The sequence below is a fragment of the Ascaphus truei genome, chromosome 3 (assembly GCF_040206685.1).
Source record: "Ascaphus truei isolate aAscTru1 chromosome 3, aAscTru1.hap1, whole genome shotgun sequence".
NCBI classification, from domain to species: Eukaryota; Metazoa; Chordata; class Amphibia; order Anura; family Ascaphidae; genus Ascaphus; species Ascaphus truei.
The window spans coordinates 301,402,877-301,427,384 of record NC_134485.1 but is presented as its reverse complement, the minus strand read 5'-3'; the positions used below and the strand labels follow the sequence as shown (position 1 = coordinate 301,427,384).

General features: G+C 41.8%; 1 protein-coding gene across 1 annotated transcript in view; it reads left to right on the top strand.

Annotated features, from left to right (window-relative positions):
- Nucleotides 1–24,508, top strand: part of TDRD3 (tudor domain containing 3) — a 277,196-nt gene that overhangs the window by 124,249 nt on the left and 128,439 nt on the right. Inside the window, exon 6 of the mRNA XM_075591037.1 lies at nt 22,278–22,349. Coding sequence (XP_075447152.1) covers nt 22,278–22,349 — 72 coding nt within the window. The remainder of the gene's footprint in view (nt 1–22,277; nt 22,350–24,508) is intronic.

Below are 24,508 nucleotides of genomic sequence, written 5' to 3'. Positions count from 1 at the left end.
GGGTTGATGACTCAAGACATCAATATAGGAGACAGGTAAAATGGAAAATACAAGCGCAAAAATTCACATTAATTTTAGTAGACGTGTCGTTTTGCTGACATTACCGTCTTGTCCTTTTCGCAGTGCAGGCAAGGAGACGAAGCACATGCAGCAATCAGTACTGTTTGGGTTCCAAGGCCAGCAATTGACCACCCCCTACACGTTTTGCTGATACCACAGGGTAAAACATATAGGGGTGGTCTTTTTATGGCCTTGAAACCCAAATAGTAATGTGTTGTCTTCCGGCGTCTCCTTGTCTGCAGTGTTAAAAGGATGAGACTGATGTTGGTACGTCGTCATTGAAGGTATAATAAGCGGGTCGACGATTGAGCAGATCACTGAACAGGGAGAAGGCGCATCGCTCTGAGCAGCAACTCTTCATTTTATAATCACTTTATTTCATATTTAACTTTTCTTTCAATGGAACTCAAATCTCTTCACAATTGCAGTAGAGTGCACTGTACCCAGCAAATCGGCTTTTTACAGACAGTCCCTGCCCAGATGCGCTTACAATGCGAGTTGTTTTTTTGTCTAGCTGACACTAGAAATTGAACCTGGTTCCCCTGCTTCAAACTCAGTGAATAGAGTGACTCTGATAACAATGACACCGAGACACTCCTTTTATTTTATTATGCACTCCTCCAAATTTTAAATGAAAATTTTCATTGGTTTCTCTCCGTTAATAGTACGTATGGCTTTGCGTTTATTTTTTAATTTAAATCTGCTTTTCCACGTGTAGAAATATTATATTGTCCTTTTACCGCTCGGTCTGCTTTGCAAAAATAGATCTTATTTTTACCCTTGCTCTTCTAGCCATTTTCCTTGAGTTTCATGTTAGGGCAGACTTTTTTTTTCTAATGGTCCAACCACTCCCTGTCCTCTCAGTAATTGTTTGGGAAACATGGACGTGTTTTCTTTATTTCTGAATGTACTGGAAAATGGGCTGCACATATTCTGTTGTCCTGAAAATCAAAATAAGCTTGGATGGAGAATCCCACTGTGTAATAAACCTGTTGCTTTTTCCTCCGCAATATTACAAAGATTCGCCCTTTCCTCTGTTGCTCGACTGCTAAAACGCTGACTCGGGCCCTCATTCTCTCCCGTCTCGACTACTGTAACCTCCTGCTGTCAAGCCTTCCTGCCTCTCACCTGTCTCCCCTACAATCTATCCTAAACGCTGCTGCCAGAATCACTCTACTCTTTCTTAAATCTGTCTCTGCGTCTCCCCTGCTCAAATCACTCTCCTGGCTTCCTATCAAAACCCGTATCACACATGCAATTCTCCTCCTCACTTTTAAATCTTTACACTCTTCTGCCCCTACTTATATTTCATCCCTAATTTCTCGCTATGCACCATCCCGATTCTTGCGTTCTGCTCAAGGATGTCTTCTCTGTACCCCCTTTGTATCTAAAGCTCTCTCCCGCCTTAAACCTTTCTCACTGGCCCCCTGCAGAAGCACTTAAGAAAATGCCCTCCTACTGTTTCTGTACGTTCCTCCTACATAACTATTAGATTGTAAGCTCCTCGGAGCAGGGACTCCTCTTCTTAAATGTTACGTTTGTCTGAAGCACTTATTCCCATGACCTGTGATTTATATCTATTTATTATTTGTTATTTATATGATTACCACATGTATTACTACTGTGAAGTGCTATGTACATTAATGGCGCTATACAAATAGACATTACAATACGACAAACAACTGGAAACACAATGAGATGTTGAGGTACTGGGCACCGTTTTGCCACAGTGGCAAGCGACAATAAGGGGTAAATTCTGTTGTCTAAAGCAGCCGGATTTTTTTTTTTGGTTGAAAATTCCCATTGAAGTCTCTGATTCTCTGACTATATAGAATTTACCACTAAGACTTCTTGCAAGTACTTCTTTCACTTTAAGCAAACTTACTTTTATTACATCTTTATAATAATACTGAAATAATTGTTGTATAAACCTTGAAAATTTATTTTGTTAAACTTTTTTTTTAATGTCTGCTAAGAAATCAATGATTAAATATAATATTTTGGATGCCTGGGATTACAGGTTGCACCAGTCAAAACAATCACCGGATCATCCACAAATGGCAGGAGAATTGAACGTTACCATGCTTTTGGGAAGGAAAACAGGACAAATTGACATCTCGCAAAAAGAAAAGCTAGAGGATGTTGAAAGTCTCAAATGTCTCCCTACTAAACCTAATTACAGAGTCCGGGGAAAAAAGTTAACACCCACATTTAATCCCTTAACTGTCAGTACTTTTGTTTCACACAGCTGCATTAGTGGAGGGAAGGCACTTTTAAGTTATCCTCTCTATACAATCAGTAGTTTTACTCTAGGCAACTTTTTCTCGCTTTACTTTTTCTCTGACTGCCTAACACAGTAAGCTGTCTATCTCTCTCTAATTGCTCCTTAAAATTATACTTGGCACCCGTAACAAACTCCTTTCCTGATAAAATATCTATCTTTTTGTGGAGATTGGCTATAAAACTTGTTCATAAAGCTTAGGTTATGTTTTACTTGTGCTGTAAATTGCCAAATACATATTATGGAAACTACCTCTTAATGCTTTCTGTTTTACGTATGATGTACATTGTCTCTCCTCCTTGACGTCTGTTCTCCTTATGCACTTCCTAATATTTTCTTTTCTAATTTAGTTTTTTGTAATGCTTGTGTTCAGTACCAAAGCTGTAAACCTCCGTGTTATTGCTCAGAGCAGTTGTAATGAAATACAGATTCAAATAGCGATGCATTACTGCCTGGAGCCCTCCCTTCTGTTTTAGGGAGTTTAGGAGGAAACCAAAGAGTCAGACTTGGGCACCTCTCTGTGTGATTAGAAAATTAACTAAATTACTGCAAGAATCTGGGGACCTTGGGCTGTCATTTTTTTTCTTTTTTTCTTTCTTTCTTTTGTGAGGGCGGGTTGTTTTAGTATAATCGTATTCATTGGTGCCTAAACATACTTCTAATGCAATATCTGTGTTTTAATATTGCAATTGTTTGTGCTAATAGCTGTTATAAGTACCCCTATCTTACCTCCCCCTCTAGCCCTCCCCCTCCCACCCTGGTGTTGGAAGACCCCATATAGCCCATTTAAGTGAAGGTGCCATATGGTGGCTTCTGAAGAAGCACTGCTAAGTAGATATTAGCCTACACCGATTTAGGGCAATTAATATTTACGTGTTGCTACTGGGATTTATTTACATGATGATAAAATGCAGTATGAAAATGTGATTTGCAGGTGACAGGTAAGCATGAACATTTGCTTACCGTGTCAAATGTAGAGAATGCTGATGCTCCTAAGCACCTTAATTGTTTGTTTTTTTTAGGAGGTGTCCATGGCTGGTCCAGACTATGCTTTCTGCCGCCTGACATAGAAGTCCTAGTAGCTACAGGCAGGCTATCCTGTGGGCTTACGCCCCACCCTGCCCCCCTCTCTCATGCTGCCTCTCTGGGTGACAGGGGTGGTGGAGAAACTGGGTCTGTGTACAGCCAATCATGGTGCAGACCTTTTCCCTCTGATACATTTATCAATGACCATTGACCTTTGATACATCTTATCAAATTTGGGGGCAAATGTCTTTGGACTGCATTTCAGAAAGAAAGGTCTGCACCAAGTGTCCCCCTACCCTCTTTGCCTTAGGGAGGAAGTGTCCTAAATTATAGTCAGTCTAGTTCTGAGTCTGGTCTGAGGAGGAGTGGAGAGGAGTCCCTCCCGGCCGGGAGGAGACGTGGTCTCAGCCCCTTAAGGGGTTGAGGGTAGGAGACCTACCAAATTGCAAGGCCTCAAGACTGCTAGAAGGCCGGTACCATCTAGAGCAGGAGTGAGCAAACTTTTTATGCCGAGATCCCCTTTTTATCCATGAAATTTCTCGGGCCCCCCTGCCTGATGTAATCAAAATCACATTAAAAAAAAACGTTATTAAACGGTATACAATGTAAATACAAATTTGTGTAAGGCCGCGCATGGAGTGCCCGCGACGGCGACGCTAGCGAAAGTTGTATTTCGCTTTGCGGCGGTGGCGTGGGCGACCAGGCCATTGATTGGTTCAGGGGCTGTCACATGAGGCGACAGCCCCTGAAAAATCAAATATTGCCGGCTTCAAAAAAATACGTCACCATGTCACGCTAACTATAAGCGCACGAGGCGGCGGCGACAATGCATTTGTTTTCGGGTGACGTCGCGTCGCCGTCACTATAAGCGCAGCCTAAATTCTTACATACTTCAACAGCTCGCTCTTGCAAAATTAGGCTGCGTCCACGCTGCCGCTGGGAGCGGTGACATCACCAACTCTCCAAGCATGAGCACAAGGTGTCCTGCATAATTGTGCAAGCACGAGCGGGGAAGTGTTTCCACTTTTTTTATTATTATTTCTGTACATTTATAGTATGATTGATATAGTGGCCGCCTACCCTTTCACTTGCAGAGGATCGCAGCGAAGCAGGTTGCCAGCGGAGGAGAGCAGAAACACAGCGCTATTGTAGGGTAGACACCGTAAGGAGGGCACAACCAACAGGCACAGCACACACACACCACACACACTGCAGTATATATATATATATATATATATATATATATATATATATATATATATATATATATATATATATATATGGCGAGTAGATTTTTTTGGTGATTTGTCAACCAATATACATAGTAGGGGCTGTCTCCAGGAATATATATATATATATATATATATATATATATATATATATACACACCACACACAACTGTATAGGTTTGTCGAACACTGTGTGTGTATGTATATATATATATATATATATATATATATATATATATATATATATATATATATATATATATATATATATATTCCTGGAGACAGCCCCTACTATGTATATTGGTTGACAAATCACCAAAAAATCTACTCGCCACCTAGTACCAAACGTCTGCTGCTTGGGCCAATATTTACTCGCCCGGGGGTTAAATCCACTCGCCCGGGGCGAGCAAATGTATAGGTTTGTCGAACACTGTGTGTGTGTGTGTCTATATATATATATTTATATTTATATATTTATATATATTTATATATATATATATATATATATATATATATTTATATATATATATATATATTTATATATATATATACACATATATATATATATATATATATATATAGGGACAGTTATAAAGACAGCGCCCCTTTTTCAAATACACCCAAATTGCTGCCACTCCGGTGACGTGTGCCAAAATGTTGCACCAAATATCAATAGTGATTATGATGTTTGCATGAACCAACTAGTGCCTAATTGACTAATTGATAATGGATATATATAAAAAACAACATACATCAAACAAAAAATGATAGAAAAAATGTGCAAAAATATATGAAAGATAAAAATAATCTGTTGAACATAAAAAATAGCATAAAAATACAAAAATAGAACTATAAAAATTGATACTTAAGTCCAAATGAAGTCCATGAGTAAATAAAACAAAGGTCCAGGCTGCTTCTTCTTGTGTTCACCAAGTTCCCATGGTACCTATTAGAAAAAAAGAAAAGAGAAAAAGCGCCCGATCCTTGTGTAAAATCAGATTGACATTTTAATAAACCATGGACAAGACAATTGCACACTTACAATTAGTCTGATTAAAATAAGCGTTTTATGGGATGAAATCCGCAAAGGCGGAAGAAACGCGTAGGGACGGTTTGCATTGAAACTACGGTGGCTGACCTGCCTTCGGCACCAGAGAGAGACCAAGGAAATACAAGGAAAATCCTTCCGGTATCCAGCACCGCATGTGTGGGAGTAATGGCGGACGCACGCTGCTGAGAAGCTCCTGACGGATGTCTGTTATAGAAACACCTTGGAGAAAACGGCGTTCTCAACTGCTGGGTCTCGAACTGATCGTGAGATTACAGAGCGGAGGTGACGGTGAAGTCTTCGTTTGGTGCATGGGCAGGTCCCATAAAACGCTTATTTTAATCAGACTAATTGTAAGTGTGCAATTGTCTTGTCCATGGTTTATTAAAATGTCAATCTGATTTTACACAAGGATCGGGCGCTTTTTCTCTTTTCTTTTTTCATATATATATATATATATATATATATATATATATATATATATATATATATTACAGTGTTCGACAAACCTATACATTTGCTCGCCCCGGGCGAGTGGATTTAACCCCCGGGCGAGTAAATATTGGCCCAAGCAGCACACGTTTGGTACTAGGTGGCGAGTAGATTTTTTTGTGTGGCGAGTAGATTTTTTGGTGATTTGTCAACCACTGTATATATAAATATATATATATAAATATATATATATATATATATATATATATATATATATATATATATATATATATATATATATATATATATATACACACATATATATATATATACACACATATATACACACATATATATATATATATACACACATATATATATATATATATACACACATATATACACACATATATACACACACCACACACACATGGTGGGTGGGGGGAGGGAGTAACTAAGCCTGCTCAGGTTCCCCCATGTGCTGCAGAAAACGGGCGGGTAACAGGAGGAGGAGGGCTTGTCTGTGTGCAGGCAAGGCCCTGCCCCCCCTCTGCTGGCAGACACAGCAGGGAACTGGAAGCAGCCTCAGCACACAGCTTCTGGCCGCCCGTGCACAGCTCTGCCCGCCCCCACGTTTCTCAGCCTGCGCCCCCCCTACACAATCTTGCGCCCCCCAGTTTGCGCACCGCTGATCTAGAGGTCTGGGACCTATCCTAAAAGATGATGCGCTGTGCTGTAATATCAACAGCAGTGGCTGTCTCATTAAATCTTTTTTATATACCCCTGCCTAAGTAACAGTCTGGGTAGGGGTATGCGAGTCATGTCATAGTAGGGGCTGTCTCCAGGAACCCTGGAGCCTATGACTGGAGGCACTGACACCATGAAAAGAGCCTGAAGGATCACCAAAAGCCTGTTCTGTTTCCCCTTACCATCGCAAAAGCTCATCTCTCCTGGACCCTCACAGGTAACAAGCACCAATACACCTGTAGCAATAGCAAGATCTCCCAGAGGGATGGGGTGGGGGGAAGCAGCGCTACATATGATATACACACACACATTGTGATGTCTGCATCACATTGCAGTATCTTGCGTCCCTTAAGGCCGGAAACTCTGTACTTCTTTTCACAGGGGTTAAATACAGGCATACCCCGGTTTAAGGACACTCACTTTAAGTACACTCGCGAGTAAGTACATATCGCTCAATAGGAAAACGGCAGCTCACGCATGCGCCTGTCAGCACGTCCTGAACAGCAATACCGGCTCCCTACCTGTACCGAAGCAGTGCGCAAGCGGGGAGACTATAGAGCCTGTTACAAATGCGTTATTTACATCCGTTATGCCCGTATATGACGATTTCAGTACAGTACATGCATCGATAAGTGGGAAAAAGGTAGTGCTTCACTTTAAGTACATTTTCGCTTTACATACATGCTCTGGACCCATTGCGTACGTTAATGCGGGATATGCCTGTAATACAATAACAGGCCTAACGTCCCTTTAAGGCAAAACAAATCACAAAATAAACATCTACTCCTTCAATGGAGACTGACTAAACCGCTCCAGCCCTTTCTAACTGAGTGGCCACATAAGCTGGTTACCATCCCAAAATATCTGTTTCTCTTTGGGGTCCAGGTAATTCTCTGCGGACCCTTCAAGAGCTCAGAGAATCCCTCTGTAGTTTCAATATCCTCGACAGAACATCCCAGCTTCAGCGCAGTCTCACGTCCTTCCTTCTGAGATTACAACCCAGGCAGACCCAGCAGGCTCCACGACCACTGTCCAGCGAGCCTAGGGTACTGTGACGAGCTGGGAAGAGCTGTCTCGCACTCTCTGTGCAGCACTCACGCTCTGTCTGTGTATATATGTATATGTATGTATATATGTGAAAAAAAAACATTTCACTGCCTATTTATGTATACATATTTGAAATGAAGAAAGTGGCCTTGGAAATGTTTGTAAACAATGTAAATGGCGTATTGGGAGTTTCACTCTTATCTTCTGACTTTTTTTTGTTTGTCCTGCTGCATGCACAAAACATGGGTTGCAGTAAAAGACCCGGAAGCCGTTCTGTTTTGAAAGTGTGTGGTTGTGTGTATGTGTACACACACACACACACACACACACACACACACACACACACACACACACACACACACACACACACACACACACACACACACACACACACACACACACACACACACCATGTTCAAAAGAGAACAGCTTTCGTGTCTTTTACTGCAACCCATGTCTTGTGCATGCAGCAGGACAAACAAAAAAAAAGTCAGAAGATAAGAATGAAACTCCCAATACGCCATTTACATTATTGTTTACAAACCATTTCCAAGGCCATTTTCATCATTTAAATATGTATACATTAATAGGCATCAGTGAAAAACATTTTTTAGTGTGCCAACTAAACAAAAATTAGTTGACAAATGTTACACCATAAAGCAACAATCCCACAAAAAAAGTTAACTATATTTTTTCCATCTTTGGAACTAAGGTGGTCCTCGTATGTAGAAGTGTGCAATTTTCAGTGCCAGGATGCCCTTGGTTCCCAGGATTATTCCCAGTGAAGGTGCCGGTGTTCCTCATGGAGGAAACGTGGCCTCTGGTGTAGACCAATAGGAGGGTGCAATTCATGATTTTGAGGCTTCCTGTTGGTTCTCAGATCCTGCGAGATTTGGTGGTCATTGTTTCCCTAGGAGGAAATGTTAAAACCTGGAATCTACACCTGTAATGATCTTGGGACCCGGGGAGTGCCCATCACTTCAGCACTGGCGGCGCCCCTGGTCCCAATGATGTAAAACAGATCCCAAGCGGGATTGCTGCTCTAAGCAGATGGCTGTTTATTTTGGTCTTGCTTCCTTAAATTTTATTTGATATGTTGTGGTGATCACATGTACTGGAACCACAAGTATGTAATTTAATAGCTACATTTTTGGGACGGTTTATACATGCAGCTGTACATAGTAAACTTTGGGTTTCTGCTTCCATAGAGAACAGTCTAAAAGCGTTTGAAAGATCTTTTTATTGGGAAACTATGGTAAAGCTACAAATTGCCTAATTATGCACTTCTGTGCATCTGCACTAACGGACTAACATCAGCATTGCTACATTAATGTTAGTTATTGGATGTTATATAAAGATAGTGTCAATTATTTCTCAATTACTCCCAGGTATGGGGTCTAAACTAGGGATGTTAATTGATTTCTAGGAAACGGTACATGAATTTCTAGCTGTGTATTTTTCTCTCCCCAACTTGATTATCCTAGCATTAGTTTCATTTATATGAGTCTGTATTCTATCTTCACCCATTTTTAAACAATTTTTTTTATGTATACTGTACCAATGAAATTATGCTTCTTTGTGCTGCTTTTTGCTCTACCGAATCATTAAAGCAGGAAGAGCAAATATAATCCAACATAAATAGTTTTTCCTTTTATTGATTACAGAGAATTTGTGTTGGATATGTAAGTGCTATCTTGGCCAGAAAAGACACTGATGCTGAAGTCTGATGTTGACTATATTCCAATCCGCCAGTGCTTCCACCACGACTCACATCGGGTCTGTGAAGCAGTCAATCTTCATTAGTTTTGCAGGCTAGTGGCCAGATTTGTGATTCTGGTGTGATATATAGACCTGCAGCTGCTTGCATTTCAAGTTGGTATTTTTTTTAGGTAAATATACCATAGATCTATTGTCTAAGTTATTTTTGTTATGGTTTCTCTGAAGAGAACAACATTAATGGGAATAAAGAAATGTGGTTATAGAGAATTTATTGCAACATCAGCCAATATTGCAATCTCCTTCGGGTCACTTGAAACTCGCAAGTGAAATTGTCGTCATTCAGTAACACCACACAGGAGTTGCTTCTGATTTTCCTTAAGATAGCTTGACTATAATTATTTAAGGATTCAGGATTTTTTTTTGTTGCTTTTAAAGATAATTTTTTGTATATTTGTAAAACTTTTAATGCAGGAGTTAAGCCCTGATACTATTTTTCAATCGTGAGTGCTTTACTTGCTGTTATTTTAAACTGACTAAAAAATAGAATGACACCATAAGGCCTTGTTTATAGTGCAAGCTTGCGCGCACGAACGCGTGATGTTACGCACACGAAACATGCATGGGAGGCGTGGCCATGACGCCACGTAGGCTGTTCGCCCTGATTAGCCGAACCGCTCACGTGACGTGGCTATTGCCCGGAAAAATCAATTTCTGAGATCTGTTTAAAGCGCTCAATTGACATTACTTTGTTTTGCCGGCGCGTGTGCAGTGACATTATCACTGCACATTTTTTTTGTGTCCTGTCTCTTTTCCACAAAAATAGAACAAAATAAAACTAATCAACAATTGCACTCGCATTTGTGCTTACTGCTGTAGACGCATATAACCCGGTCAGGTATAGCATGAACCACCTCATCAACATCTAGGATCAAGCCATGCACACTTAGGCCGTGTCCATGATTAGTGCGACGGCGCACGCTAAAAAATGGCCGTGTCTCAATGAGGACGGCCATAGAGTGCGGGGCGATGGCACAGCCGATTGTTCAGGTAACAAAATAATTTGATTTTGTCGCGTGATGGCCGAGTCACATGAGCGGTTCCGCCAATGAGGTTTCTCCTCAAACCGTTCAGCTAAAATACCTACATGTACATTAAAATCATTCTCTTGTGCAGTTCCTCCTAATCCTTTGAAACTTACCATAGGGGATGTTCTCTCTCTTCATTTCGGATGGTGGCTGCTCGTAGCTTCCAACAAGCCATTACAGTCCCTCTTTCCTGTACAGTGTGGAGTAAATGATTCCATGCTGTACAGGAAAGGGGTAGACCGTTGGTTTATTGCTTCAAATTTGCTCTCTGAAAGCAGCACCAGGACTTCTCTTGTATCTGTTTGTTCCCTACTAAGAGTGGACTTTTGTATGATATCCTCTGTCAGGACTTTATTTTCTGGGTTTGTCTTACATGTCTCCAATACCTGACTTTATCAGTTTTAATGTTCTTTTATTTCTTGACAAAGGGAAAAAGAATAAAAAAAGAAAAAAGTCCTCTGAGATATCGAATTCCGGATCCACGAATTGCCCCTTATTCAGAGAATTGGGACTTCTATTTTTGTATCAGGTTTATATACCTGATAGTGCGCCAAGGACTTTTTTCTTTTTTATTTTTTATTCTTTTTCTCTTTGTCACCATTTGTTCTAGCCTTATGGATAGGCTTGTTGTTAATCCTTAGGCAGTCACTCCCTCATTCATTAGCACGTGTCTGTGGGTTCCTTGCACACTTGGTATATCTTTTATAGAAGTCATATTTAGTTCATGGCACTTTCATTCATTAAATTGTTTTGTATAGCTTAGGTTATAAATAGGTTGAGCGCTTAGTATATGTTTAGTTATCCTCCATTTCTTTTATTTCTTACCTTGTTTATTTTTTTACTTGTCTCAGTATTTATTTTTGGTTGAGCGCTTATTGGGTTTTAGTACTGTATATAGCAAAGATATGCCCTTTCCTCTGTCCCTCTACTGCTAAAACTCTAACGTAGGCCCTCATGCTCTACCGTCTTGATTTATTGTAACCTTGTACTGTCCGGCCTTCCTGCCTCTCACCTGTCTCCCTTACAAGCTATCTTAAACGCTGCTGCTAGAATCACTTTACTCTCCCTCTAAATCTGTCTCGGCTTCTCTCCTGCTGAAATCCCTCTGTTGGCTTCCAATTAAACTCTGTATCACTTACAAAACTCTCCTCCTTTTTAAGGCTATATACTCTTCTGCCCCTCCTTACATCTCCGTCCTAGTTTCTCGCTATATACCTGCCCAACTCTTGTGTTCTTCTCAATGATGTCTTCCCCTTTTTGTATCTAAAGGTCTCTCCCACCTAAAACCTTTCTCACTGCCCTTCACCTCTGGAATGTCCTTCCCCTCAATCAACTAACACCCTCTCTCTGCACCTTTAAGACACATCTAAAAACACCTCTTTAATGAAGCATTTGGGTAGCTCCACTGGCTGATACTATACTGTACATCTCTTATGCACTGACCTTAACCCCTTGCAGACACATTTACACACCCTCCTACTGTCTCTGCAAATTCTCCCTAATTACAACATAAATTGTTAGCTCTTCGGGGCATTAACTCCCTTTCCTATTGATACTGTAATGCCGGAAGCACCTATTTCCATTGTGTTATATTACGTCACGTGTTTGCAAAATAGAGTTCTCCTTGGCGTTGGTAATTGTCAGTCTTGCACAATGCAGTTCATGATAATGTAGAGAACAATATGAGGTATACTACTATTATAAGGACAAGAAACACCTCTGTGCAGTTCACTTAGGACATATAATTGGGTGTACTAATCTATTTAACTGGTGACTGGCAGTGATTAGGAAACACACAGCTACCAACATATGAACCTATACACACTGAGTGAATCCCAATGGATAGTTAACCCTTTATACAACAGTACTTAAAATATACACAGTGGATGGTACAAGACGGAAAAACACATACAAAACTATAGCTGAAAGATGTTATTGAAACTACTCAGCAAATATGGCGGTATACTCTCCTTCAATATGTTACCCTGTATTAACATTCAAATTGGTCTTTATTATTGAGTGATCGGTTGATGAAACTAAATGTGTAATTCACTTAAGATCTGCTCATTTTTGAACTCCAAGATGTGATTCTATGGTCCTCATTACTCTGTGGAAATTTATATTTTAATCTTTTAAATGTTTGATTTGATAGTACATATATCTTTTATGCATTTTATAGATTTCCTTTATTTGTATGAGTATATTGTAATGTCCAGACAAAGAAACAAAATAGTGCTGCAACTTGCACATAGTGTGTATGAATAGGGCGTAATGGCTATATGTCTATATGTAAAGAACCCGGTATAGAGATGTAATTGCAAGACACAATGTTTATATGACTACTGGGAAAGCCGATTACTATAATAACCTATAACAACCACAACAATGATAAATAAATGAAACATAAAATATTCAAACCAATAGTTGAAAAAAATTAAAAATGCAATAAGGTTTTCAAAAGGATAATGTCCAATTCCAGAGATATGATGGCGTATCCGGAATGAAGCCTACTGCAGCTTCAGAAATGATGTTGCCACACCAAAATGCCTAAAAGAAGCGCAAGCTCCATAGCATAATACTGTACGAGTACATTTTAATATTACAAAAACAAAAAAGGTTCTCATGTACATGCACTCAAGAGGACTTGAATAAAACAGCATTAGTGAGATAAATCTCATTGTAGAAGTGAACATAAATCCCAATCGCCGGTGAAACAAAGAGCTCCAGTCAAATAAATGTTCAATCTGAGAGGGACACACACATACACACATACACACACACATACACACACACATACACACACATACACACACACACATACACACACACACACACACCTGGCAGTCCTGAATGGTAAGAGATACTTTGGAGACTTCACCACAGGGAGCCTTGATACAGTCCTGATCGGACTCCTCCACACCATGCGCTATTCGTGCCGGGCTGGGGGAGTGGGGGATGGTACCTTGCTTTGCACTGCGGCAGAAGTATTTGGACACCGCCGAGATCTTTCCAGCGGTTGCAGTCTCTTAGTGTGTGCTAGTCTCCTCTTGGGCTTGCGAACAGGCTGGGATGTATATTGTAATGTCCATATAGCCTTAGTCTCTAGTATTGATTACATCTATGCAGATTCAAATAGTTTAGGTTCTATTTATGATTATTTATTGAGATGGCCTAATAGTCCATTAGGTAATTGGGTATTTCAGGATGGTATCACCTACTCCCAATTGAATCAGTAATACCAATCATATGTTTATAGGTTGGATAAGCAATTGAAGGCATCACTATATTGTTAGTATCTGTGTCATGATTGGATAGTTACAACTATTTAGTAGAGGGTGTTTCCTCCTATTAACTACTATACCCCGTAGAAAGTGAGACATCTCTCACAAAACATCTTGTGTAAAGTTTATTAGGTAGGTACCCTTTTTCTCCCACTCAACGCGTTTCGCCACATCAAATTAATGGCTTTGTCAGGAGTGTGAAGTACCTAACTAGCTACAGACTTTAAAAAGCAAGTGCAATAAAATACTAATTCAAACAACCTGGTGATCTGTCTTGCATATGGGGGTTAACATTTATTGCCTGTATGGATTATAGCAGCAAGAAAATGCACAGTGGAGGACAAATCCACAGAGCATAGTTATCATAATTGAGGCATTCCCGTAGAGTTTACCAATCGGAATACGGATTATAGGAGGATCACGAATTAATCACAAATAGTTCCCAAACAAATATTCTGTACATAACTCCCATAGGGAAAGAAAAGAGGTTTACAGCTAATTGCAATGAGTGAGGTATCATCCATATAATATTGGGTTATATGGGATATAATTAGATACTATACATACATATCCCATAGGGGGAGGGAGGGAGGATGGTCAAAAAGTCTTAAGCCCAACAATATAGATCAAAAGAAGATCGTAATTTAGATGCAACTCATAATAGCATTTTCCAAATGACTTACAATTGTCCACATGATATACATACAATATTATACATACAATGTTAACTTTGTTCAGTAATCATATTATCCTATAAGACATAGTTTTAAGAATTTGTAATCATAGGGTGATGTATACTACATCCAAATCTACAAGTAGAACAAGATCAAGACAGTGTAACTGCCCATACTAAAGCCGAGTAACAATATTTATACAAAATATCATAACAATGGTCCTCGAGCTCCAAACTACACGATATCCTGGAAGAAGAGAAAGGAAGGAGAACAAGAGGGAGAGATCTATTACAAACATATTGCATACATATATCACTTGAGGAAGGGAACAATATGTATTTCCAAGTTGAGTCCCTTAGGTGTCAGGGTCCTCAATCGATGGATCCAGAATGTTACCCTTCTCAGCAATTCAAGATCCCTATCTCCACCTCCTTCCCCCCCCCACCCCCTTCCAATGTTGGTAGATGTGCTCTATTGCCATAAAGGTTTGACCAGCTGGATCCCCATTGTGAAACTCCAAGAAATGGTTGTATACACTGTGGGTGACGAGCCTCCTTTTTATACTGCTTAGATGTTCAACTATTCTAGTTCTGATTGGTCTCACCGTTTTACCCACATATTGAAGTTTACACGGGCATTCTAGCACATATATTACATGGTCCGCCCTACAGGTTATGCAAGTATTTACTGTAAAGACTTCACCTGTAATATTGGAGCTGAAGTTGTTACTGTTGGGAGATTTAAACTGGCATGCCCGGCCCGGCACGTCTTACAACCAAAAAATCCTTTACTATGATTCAGCCAATTAATTTGACTAGACCGTTTTTGTCTCCGTGCGCTGGGAGCCAATTTATTCTTTAGGTTCCAGGCTTTCCTTAATAACACATTTGGTCTATCAGGGATGTCTGCCCCTAAAACGGGGTCGTTTTTTAAAAATATCCCAGTGTTTGTTCATAATGTCAGAAAAGGGGAAACACAAAATGGATGTGCCCCCAGAAGAATTCACTTAAATGCACACCACCCAAGTGTAAAAATTAACTTTTAATAAATACTTAAAACATATATTACCAAAGTAACGTGTGATGTGAATTAAAAATGTATTAAATCATAGCTATCAAGCAACCGTGTCATTAGTTATTCTTACTATCCCAGTACCAATTGATATGATGGGATGTTAAAGACAGGGACTGCTATGAGTAGGGTATTAACCCCTCTGGGGCAACGATGAGACCAAATGTAGAGTTGTATATAAATATATTCAGGTAGGTGGCCACAGGATTGAATATCCTATAACTGCTAGATATAGCTCCCCTGCACGTGTACATAGAGATAATACCGCTGGCATGTGATGGTATAATAGCTGTGTTATAGAACTTCCAAACACAGCAGTGCTGGCTTGAATACACAGCAGTGTGATGTGAAAATGCCTCACATAAGGTGCAAGGATAGCAGGCACACTGACCATGAATTGATTAATGAATAGTTTAACTCATATGGTCTTCACAGTTACACCCAGGATATTGCAAGCACTACATTAAAAACAGCTCCAAGTAGGAAACTGACAACATTGCGCGTCCAACGCGCGTTTCCCTCCAGCAAAGGAGCTTCTTCAGGGACAAGTCATAATGTTTATGATCTTTTTTGCTTCCTTATTATAACCCGTGAGGAATGCGAAATCTAATTTCCCATCATTCTTCTGTTTTCTTGTTTTGGGCTGTAATAAATCACTCCTAACTCGTGCATCAGCTTCAATGAGAGCTTTATCTATTGTCTCCTTCCTGTATTCCTTCTCCAGAAATCTATTACGTATCAGATCTGCTTGTATTAAAAACTGATCCCTATCCGTGCAGTTTCTCTTGATTCTAGTGAATTGTCCAGATGGGACATTGTCCATCCATCTGGGCAAATGGCAACTGGACCTGAAGATGTAATTGTTTTTATCAATTTCCTTGAAATAAGTCTTAGTCTTAATTTCATTATTTTCTTTATAGACTAAGTCCATGAAAGAAATTTAACTGATCTCTACTACTTTGGGTGGTGAATTTTTTATATACTAATGTTTGACTGTTCACGGTTCATTGGGTTGTTTTGTGAACAGTATTTATATATTTGATATATCTAATTGTTAAAGGGTATAACGCTATAATTGTGTATTTGTTCTATTATGTTACGTGTATTACTGCTGTGAAGCGCTATGTACCTGGATGACGCTAAATAAATAAAGATATGTATATGTGTACAGGTATATATTTAACAATGTGGTACTGCTTCTTTAATGCCTCCATAGTAACTAAACGCAGTGGAGTGTTTTTCATGATCTTTAGCTAATCACGAGACGACTGTAAACTGTTGTACATACATGTAACTAATTACCAGACAAGATTAGTACACAAATGTAAAGCTCCTTGCCAGCTCGAAAGGAGTTTACATCTTGATTGACTATTTACATAACTGTGCTCTGTGTCTCATACCTTTTTGCAGTGTACTGGATCTGAGCAGGCTTATCATGGATATGCAGATAGAATAATAATGGGTGCCAGGAACTTTTATACTACAAACAGCAAGCTTTAGGGCTGTTATATAGTGTGTGTGTTTTCAAAAATCCTGTAATATTTTTTTTTAATAACAGTACACATACACATATATACACACACATACTTACATTTTCAGCTGCGGTAGCGGCGCAAAGGTTTTTTTTTTTTTTCATCTTTCCCCCTGTCGGCCGGTTCCACTCCTTGCAGCAATCGCAGGCACTATAGAACGGGCTTTATTCACATCTGTTGATTTACTGCTCCACATACAAGCGCAGGCTTTACGTAGACATTAACCGTGTCAAACGATATAGTTACTCTACTTCTTCCCTTGGTAGCTCTCACTCCTACACTAGGGAGGTACTTGGGCTTTGGTAGCTTTCATTCATTCACTGGGGAGGTACTTTATACTTGTGTCGTTTAGTAATGTTAGATTGGCAATCTCTTGTATAGCTTCCTCAATGCCCATGTATCTGGTGGACCCTACTTGGAGGGATACACTCTATTCTCGTTGATCAGTATCCCTTTACTGTGGATGGCTTTCTTCCTCAATACTTAAACATGTTTGTTCGGATTTGTTAAAGGAGCAGTTCATGCAATATCCTACATGGAGTGGTTTTTTTTTTTAAAACAATAGAGCCTCTTGCTGCAACAATCAGAACCTCCGAAATATACTAGGGATTAAAATAAGAGTGCTATAAAATATCACTTTGCGGACAATATTATCCTTACCATTTCTAATCCTCTCGTGTCCCTTCCGAATTTGCAATCCACCCTCCGTGGATTCGGAGATTTATCCGGATATAAAGTCAATGTAGGAAAATCGGAAGCGTTAAATCTAACGTTAATGGGAAGGGAGGTCGAGATTCTCAAAGGCCACTTTGATTCCAAGTGTAAAAATACCCATTTAAAATCTACGGACTCAACTCACTACAGGCATACCCCACATTAACGTACGCAATGGGACCGGAGCATGTATGTAAAGCGAAAATGTACTTAAAGTGAAGCACTACCTTTTTCCCACTTATCAAGGCATGTACTGTACAGCAATTGTCATATACGTGCATAATTGATGTAAATAAGGCATTTGTAACAGGCTCTATAGTCTCCCTGCTTGCGCACACCTTCGGTACAGGTAGGGAGCCAGTATTGCTGTTCAGGACGTGCTGACTTGGCGCATGCGTGAGCTGGCGTTTGCCTATTGAGCGAGATGTACTTACTCGCGAGTGTACTTAAAGTGAGTGTCCTTAAACCGGGGTATGCCTGTATATAAATATAATTACCCCAAGCTTTTTTTCTAAGATAAGAAAGGATCTACAAGCCTGGAATTCCCATTGTATCTCCTGGTTAGGGTGTATTACTGCGGTTAAAATGAATAGTCTCCCCAGACTTCTGTACTATTTCCAGACATTACCAATACCTGTCCCGCATACAACTATAATAGAGATTCAAAATCGAATTATGCCATTTATCTGGAATCATAAACCAAGAGTAGCCAGATCAATTATGTTGTAGTCTAAGGCTAAGGTCCCGTTGCACGCGTCCGCACGGCTGGCTTGCTTGCCGGCGGCGCGTGCAACTCGCTGTACCGCGATCTGCGGTCTACAGGTTACTTTTCTTGGAGCGGGGGGGGGGGGGCGTGGCCAAACGGGTCGGGGGGGGGCGCGGCCATGACGTGAGGGGGCGCGGCCATGACGTGAGGGGCCGGAGCGGGAGGTGGGCGGGAGTGGGAGGATTGACAGGGAGGGGGGGGCGTGGCTTGAGCGGAGGGACCCGCTACTCTTCCCCCCCTCCCTCCACGGGCTGCCACGGGCTGCAGGTAAGTAAAAAAAACACACACACGCAGGCACTCATACATACATACACACACACACACACACAGACAGAGACAGGCACACATACACACACACAGGCAGGCACGCACGCTGCTTTCACTCCACACTCCTCCCCGCTCCCCGAAGCCTCTCCTCCTCCCGCAGCCTCCCCTCCCCATTGGCTCACAGCCACACCACGTGACGCGTCAACGCTAGGAAACACCATTCTGTTGTGTCTCCTAGCGGCTGACGCGCCACAGCGTGTAGTCAGCTGTGCAGCCAGTGGGGACCGGGACCGGCTTGCGAGGATTCCCCTGCTGGTGGGGAACTCGCTACATTGCCGCCCGCGCCAACGAGCGCAGCGGGTCCCAGGCCTAAGGAAGGAGGCGGTATGGCAGTACCAAATATTTTAAAATATTATATTGCATCTCATCTGAGACAGATGGTATACTGGCATACCCCAGGAGGGACTTATGTTTCAGTAGATTTGGAGAGCTTGTTAAAAAGCCCGGTCGGTCTTCCGCCTTTTTCATGGTCGAGCCCTGGGATTGGTACTGGGTGCCACTCGGACCGGATGGTAATTGTATTCTCCCTAGAAATCTGGCAGCTGACAAAGAAATATATAAAGTTATGTGAACCCCATCCAGACTTTCTCCTTTGTTTGGCAACCCTGTGTTCTTGCCGGGATTTCAGGGCCAGGATTTTGAAACCTGGAGACAGAAAGGGATCCTACAGACAGGAGATCTATTCGAAAAAGACAAGTTGTCTTTTGAGGAATTAATTAGAAAATAAAGGTCTACCCCCAACTGAGATGTTCAAATATATGCATATCTGACATTTTGGTCGTCAGAGTTTCTATGGGGAGGAATTCCCGGATTACACATGATTTGAAGATCTGTGCAAAACAAAACAAAAAAGCTGTGTGTGCTGTGCACGCGCATAGTAAGTGAAACTTCTTTGTCTTTTGTCACTGTTTTGTCACAGAAATTGTATTTGTAAGAATGATATTTTTAATGAAAAATAAAAAATACATTTTCAGTTCCAAAACGCAAAGAAGTTTGACTTAGAACATGTGTTTTAGCTATTTGCACTTCTATATTTATAGTAACTGGGAATTCCGTGTGTGTCAGTCAGTGTGCGTGTGCGTGTGCGTGTGTGTGTGTGTCAGTGTATCTCTCTCTGCTGGGGATTGTCTGAGCTGTCCCCCGTCCCTGAGCCAGCCCCCTCTCTCCTCCCCTCCGGCAGAGGTATGGAGACACGGGGGAGAAATGTCTGAGCTGTTGCTTTCTGAGTCCCCCGGCTTGGAGCCATCCCCTCTCCCTCCTCCCCCCGGGGGAGGTACGGGGAGGGGGTTTTCAGCATCCACAGGCCAGACCCACTGCTGTCCTAGTCCCCTAACCCGGATTCAACCACCCTTCTCTCCTCCTCCCCCCCAGCAGAGGTATGGACACGGTGGCCGGATTGTGTGTGTGTGGGGGGGTGTAAGGGTGGGTGTGTAAGGGTGGGTGTGTGGGTTTTTAAGGGTGGGTATGTAAGAGTGGGTGTGTAAGGGTATGTAAAAGTGGGTGTGTGGGTGTGTGTGTGTGTGTGAGGGGCTTGGGAGGAAGAGGCACCGAGAGAAGCGGACGCCCCCTTGTGAGCCGCAGCTGGGGTCAGCTGTCTACATAGACAAACAGGATGTCCTCGTCTGTACCGTAACTGCTGTGCACCTGCTCAAAGTTGCCGACGCTTGTCTGACAATCCTGGGGACGGAGACAGGAGATCAGACCAGCCTGCGCGGGGTTGAAGGGTTTATAGAGGGAGATCATGATGGTTATACAGCGAGAGGCAGGGGCTGTCAGTGGCATGGGTTGTATACAAGGTAAAGTAGCAGGTAGACTGCCTGGGTTGATTGAAGTGGCGTGTGTGTTCAACGGTGCAGCACTCGCGAGTGCATGAGCACGTGACGTTCGGCATGTCAGCGGGCGTGTGGGGGGAACGGCGCCGCTGCCAGCCGCTTCTGCGCATGCGTGGCGTTCGTCAGCGGCGCAATCACTATTGCGGGTGTGGGGGGGAACGGCGGCCGTTAGGAGCGGCGCCAGCAGCTACCGCCGCCGCATATGGCAGCGGCCGTGTGGGGGGAGCGGCATGTGAAAGCGGGCGTGTGGGGGGAGCCGCGGCCATTTCCGTTTCACATTTTCGTCTCCAGTTTTGTCCCATCAAAATTGACTAGGTGCCACTAAAGACGTTTCACTTCAAAAATACCAAAAGGGTCTGATCTCATCTCTCGACCAGGGGTTAACTTCTCAAAGATTCCCCGATCCATAAATATATGGATCAGTGGGCTCTGGACTTCCAGACTGAAATAACAAGAGAGAACTGGAAAGATATTTGGGTCAATGCAGGCAGAGCCTCAATATGTACAGTAACGAAGCAGAATATGTACAAAATTCTGCTGCGTTGGTATTACACCCCCAAGAGGTTAAAGCAAATGTTCCCGGAGTCTACTGATAGATGCTGGAGGGCTTGTGGGCAAATAGGGGATCTAGCACATATTTTGGTGGTTCTGTCCAGTTCTGCAAACATATTGGAGGACAGTTCGGAAATTGATCGAAAATGTGACGGGGATTAAGATGCCGTTAGACTCCGTGTTAATTATTCTGGCTAGACCCATGGAGGATGTGAACCACAATACAGGCAAATTGGTTATGCATATTCTAACGGTGGCTAGATGCGCTGTAGCAGCAGCGTGGAAGAAGAGAGATCATCAGTAGCGTTTATGATGTCTAACGCAACGAATGGAGAGACTCACCTTATTTCTGAATCATACTACAGGAAAGTTTGATAGAGTATGGAAACCTTGGGATGTGGGATAAGAATTTGATTGTAATAGAAATGCGGATTTGGGAGTGAGAATAGGACACGTGGTTGATAAAATGATGTAATGTGACTGTTGATGACTGTAAGAATTTTGTTACAAAATGGTTGTCCCCCCCCCAGACCTTTTTTCCTTCTGTATCCCTCCCCTCCCGATTTATATTTAAAAAATCTCAATAAAAATATGTTTAAAAAAAATGCCGCTCGGATTGCCTCTTAAAATTTACGTTACAATTACTATTAAAATGAGAAATAATGATGGCAGAATATGTTTTTGTTTGATAGAGAATGGGTTTAATGAATAGGAGTTTTAATAGAAATGGTGCAAATGAAAGTGAGCTTTTAATTATCGTCCATTATGTAAGTGAAATAAAACAATATCACCAGCAATCTGTTCGTTTTAATTTGTTTAACTTCAAAACTTTTTTTTATCTTTCCTTTTATTAGAGTTTATCGAAGCACAGTAGAAGCAATATTGGAACAGAAGGCGGACCGCCACCATTTGTGCCTTTTGGACAGGTATTCCATTCTCCGGACAGAAACATCAACAGTTATTGTATTTATTTGATAGTCAGCTTTTTTATATATTTGCTTGGGTTCTATTACCAATAAATTGAAACCATGATATAGATTTACAAAGTTTAGCTATTTTCTCGTTGTCCCCTCTTCAGCCTTAAGTTCTGTACTTGTGTGAATGGCTACATCTGCAACTAAAATGTTTCGCAGTACCACTGTACTTGATTAAAACACACAAAGGTTCTAAATAAAACACGCTTATGTCCGAGAGATGTTTGGGAGAAAGGCTTGACGTATGGAGCTCTTTAAATAGTTCTCCAAAGGGACCAGTTCAGAAAACATTTAGGAGTAGAAGGGCTACAAGCTTATTGCATTGTAATTTTAGATACATTTGAAGACTGAACAGTGACTATATTTCAATATTTTGCAAGCATCTGTAACATAATTAAGTAATAATCCCCAAAGAACAGGGCATTACTGGCCAATAATGCCCTGTTCTGAGGGGTTTATTACTATTATAGGCTAAATGTAGGCTTTTTTTTAAATTATTTATTTATGTTTTACATTTTTCATAAAGACACTTTTGTAGTCATATTGATTTTTATCAGCATGATTGTCTACATTCTTTTGCTTTTACTGCAAGTTTATTAAATGGAAAATGTACATACACACAGCTCTCTCTCTCTCTCTCTCTCTATATATATATATATATATATATATATATATATATATATATATATATACACACACACACACACACACACACACCACACACCACACACCACACACCACACACCACACACCACACACCACACACCACACACCACACACCACACACCACACACCACACACCACACACCACACACCACACACCACACACCACACACCACACACCACACACCACACACCACACACACACCACACACACACCACACACACACCACACACACACCACACACACCACACACACACCACACACACACCACACACTGCAGCCCCCCTCCTCCTCCACCCTCTACACTCACAAAACATATACACACACACACACACACACACACACACACACCAGCTCCCCCTCTACACCCACAAACACACTGCAGCACCCTGTAAACACTCTGCAGCCCTCCTCTACCCTGTACACCCACTGACACACACACATACCAGCCCCCTCTACATCCGCAAAACACACACCAGCAGCCCCCCTCTACATCCACTGCAGCCCCCCTGTAAACCCAAACACTGCAGGCAGAAACACACAACACTCTGCACCCCTCATCCACCCACAAAACACACTGCAGCCTCCCTCTGCACCCACAAAATACACACTGCAGACACACATAAACCAACAGACTCTGCCAGCTCTACATCCACAAAACACACACTAACAGAAGACACAGAACAATAAAACACTGTGCTAGCCCCCTTTACACCCACAAAACACACACCACAGACACACAAATATTTCTCCTCACTCTCCTGTGCGGAGCTCTCTGTAGGCGGGGGGGGGGGGGGGATAGGGGAGGAGTAGGTGCCTTGCTGCTGCCTCCTGTCCAATCACCTCTCCTGTCTAAACCTGGGGCCATGGTGCTGCAGACTGTGACTGAGCGAACAGACTGCCTTAAGGCACTGTTTGCGTCCATGCGGCGTGCGGGCACGTCTGCGCGAAAGCAGGAGGGGGCGTGCGTTGTGTGAGAACCAGTTAAACGTATTTCTCAGCACGACAGGTCATGTGAGCGGTATGCCCAATGAGGGTGAACCAGCTCCGTGACGCCCCAGGAATTCTCCCAGAAACTCCCCCACGGTTCGTCCAGCATGACCAGGGTAAGCACCCGCTTTGCCACAGCCTCCGCACTCTTCAGCGCGGGCGAAGGCACCATGGCCCCAGCCTCTGAGCTAATTTCACTCTTTTTGAACTGAAAGCTGATTGGCTGAAAAACTTGGCTGAGTGTCAAAATTCCGGGCCATTACTGATTGGTTAGAATTCCGGGCATTATCCAATCAGAGCAGGGATTTCAATAATGCCTGGAATTTAAGAGCTTTAGCCTATACTATGAGTATTACCTTAACTTACAAGGTAACTTTAGTGTGAAAAACTGCACTGAACTGCCTAAGCAACTAGTATGGAATTAGCAGGAGCAGGGTGTACAAGGGCCGCATCAAGG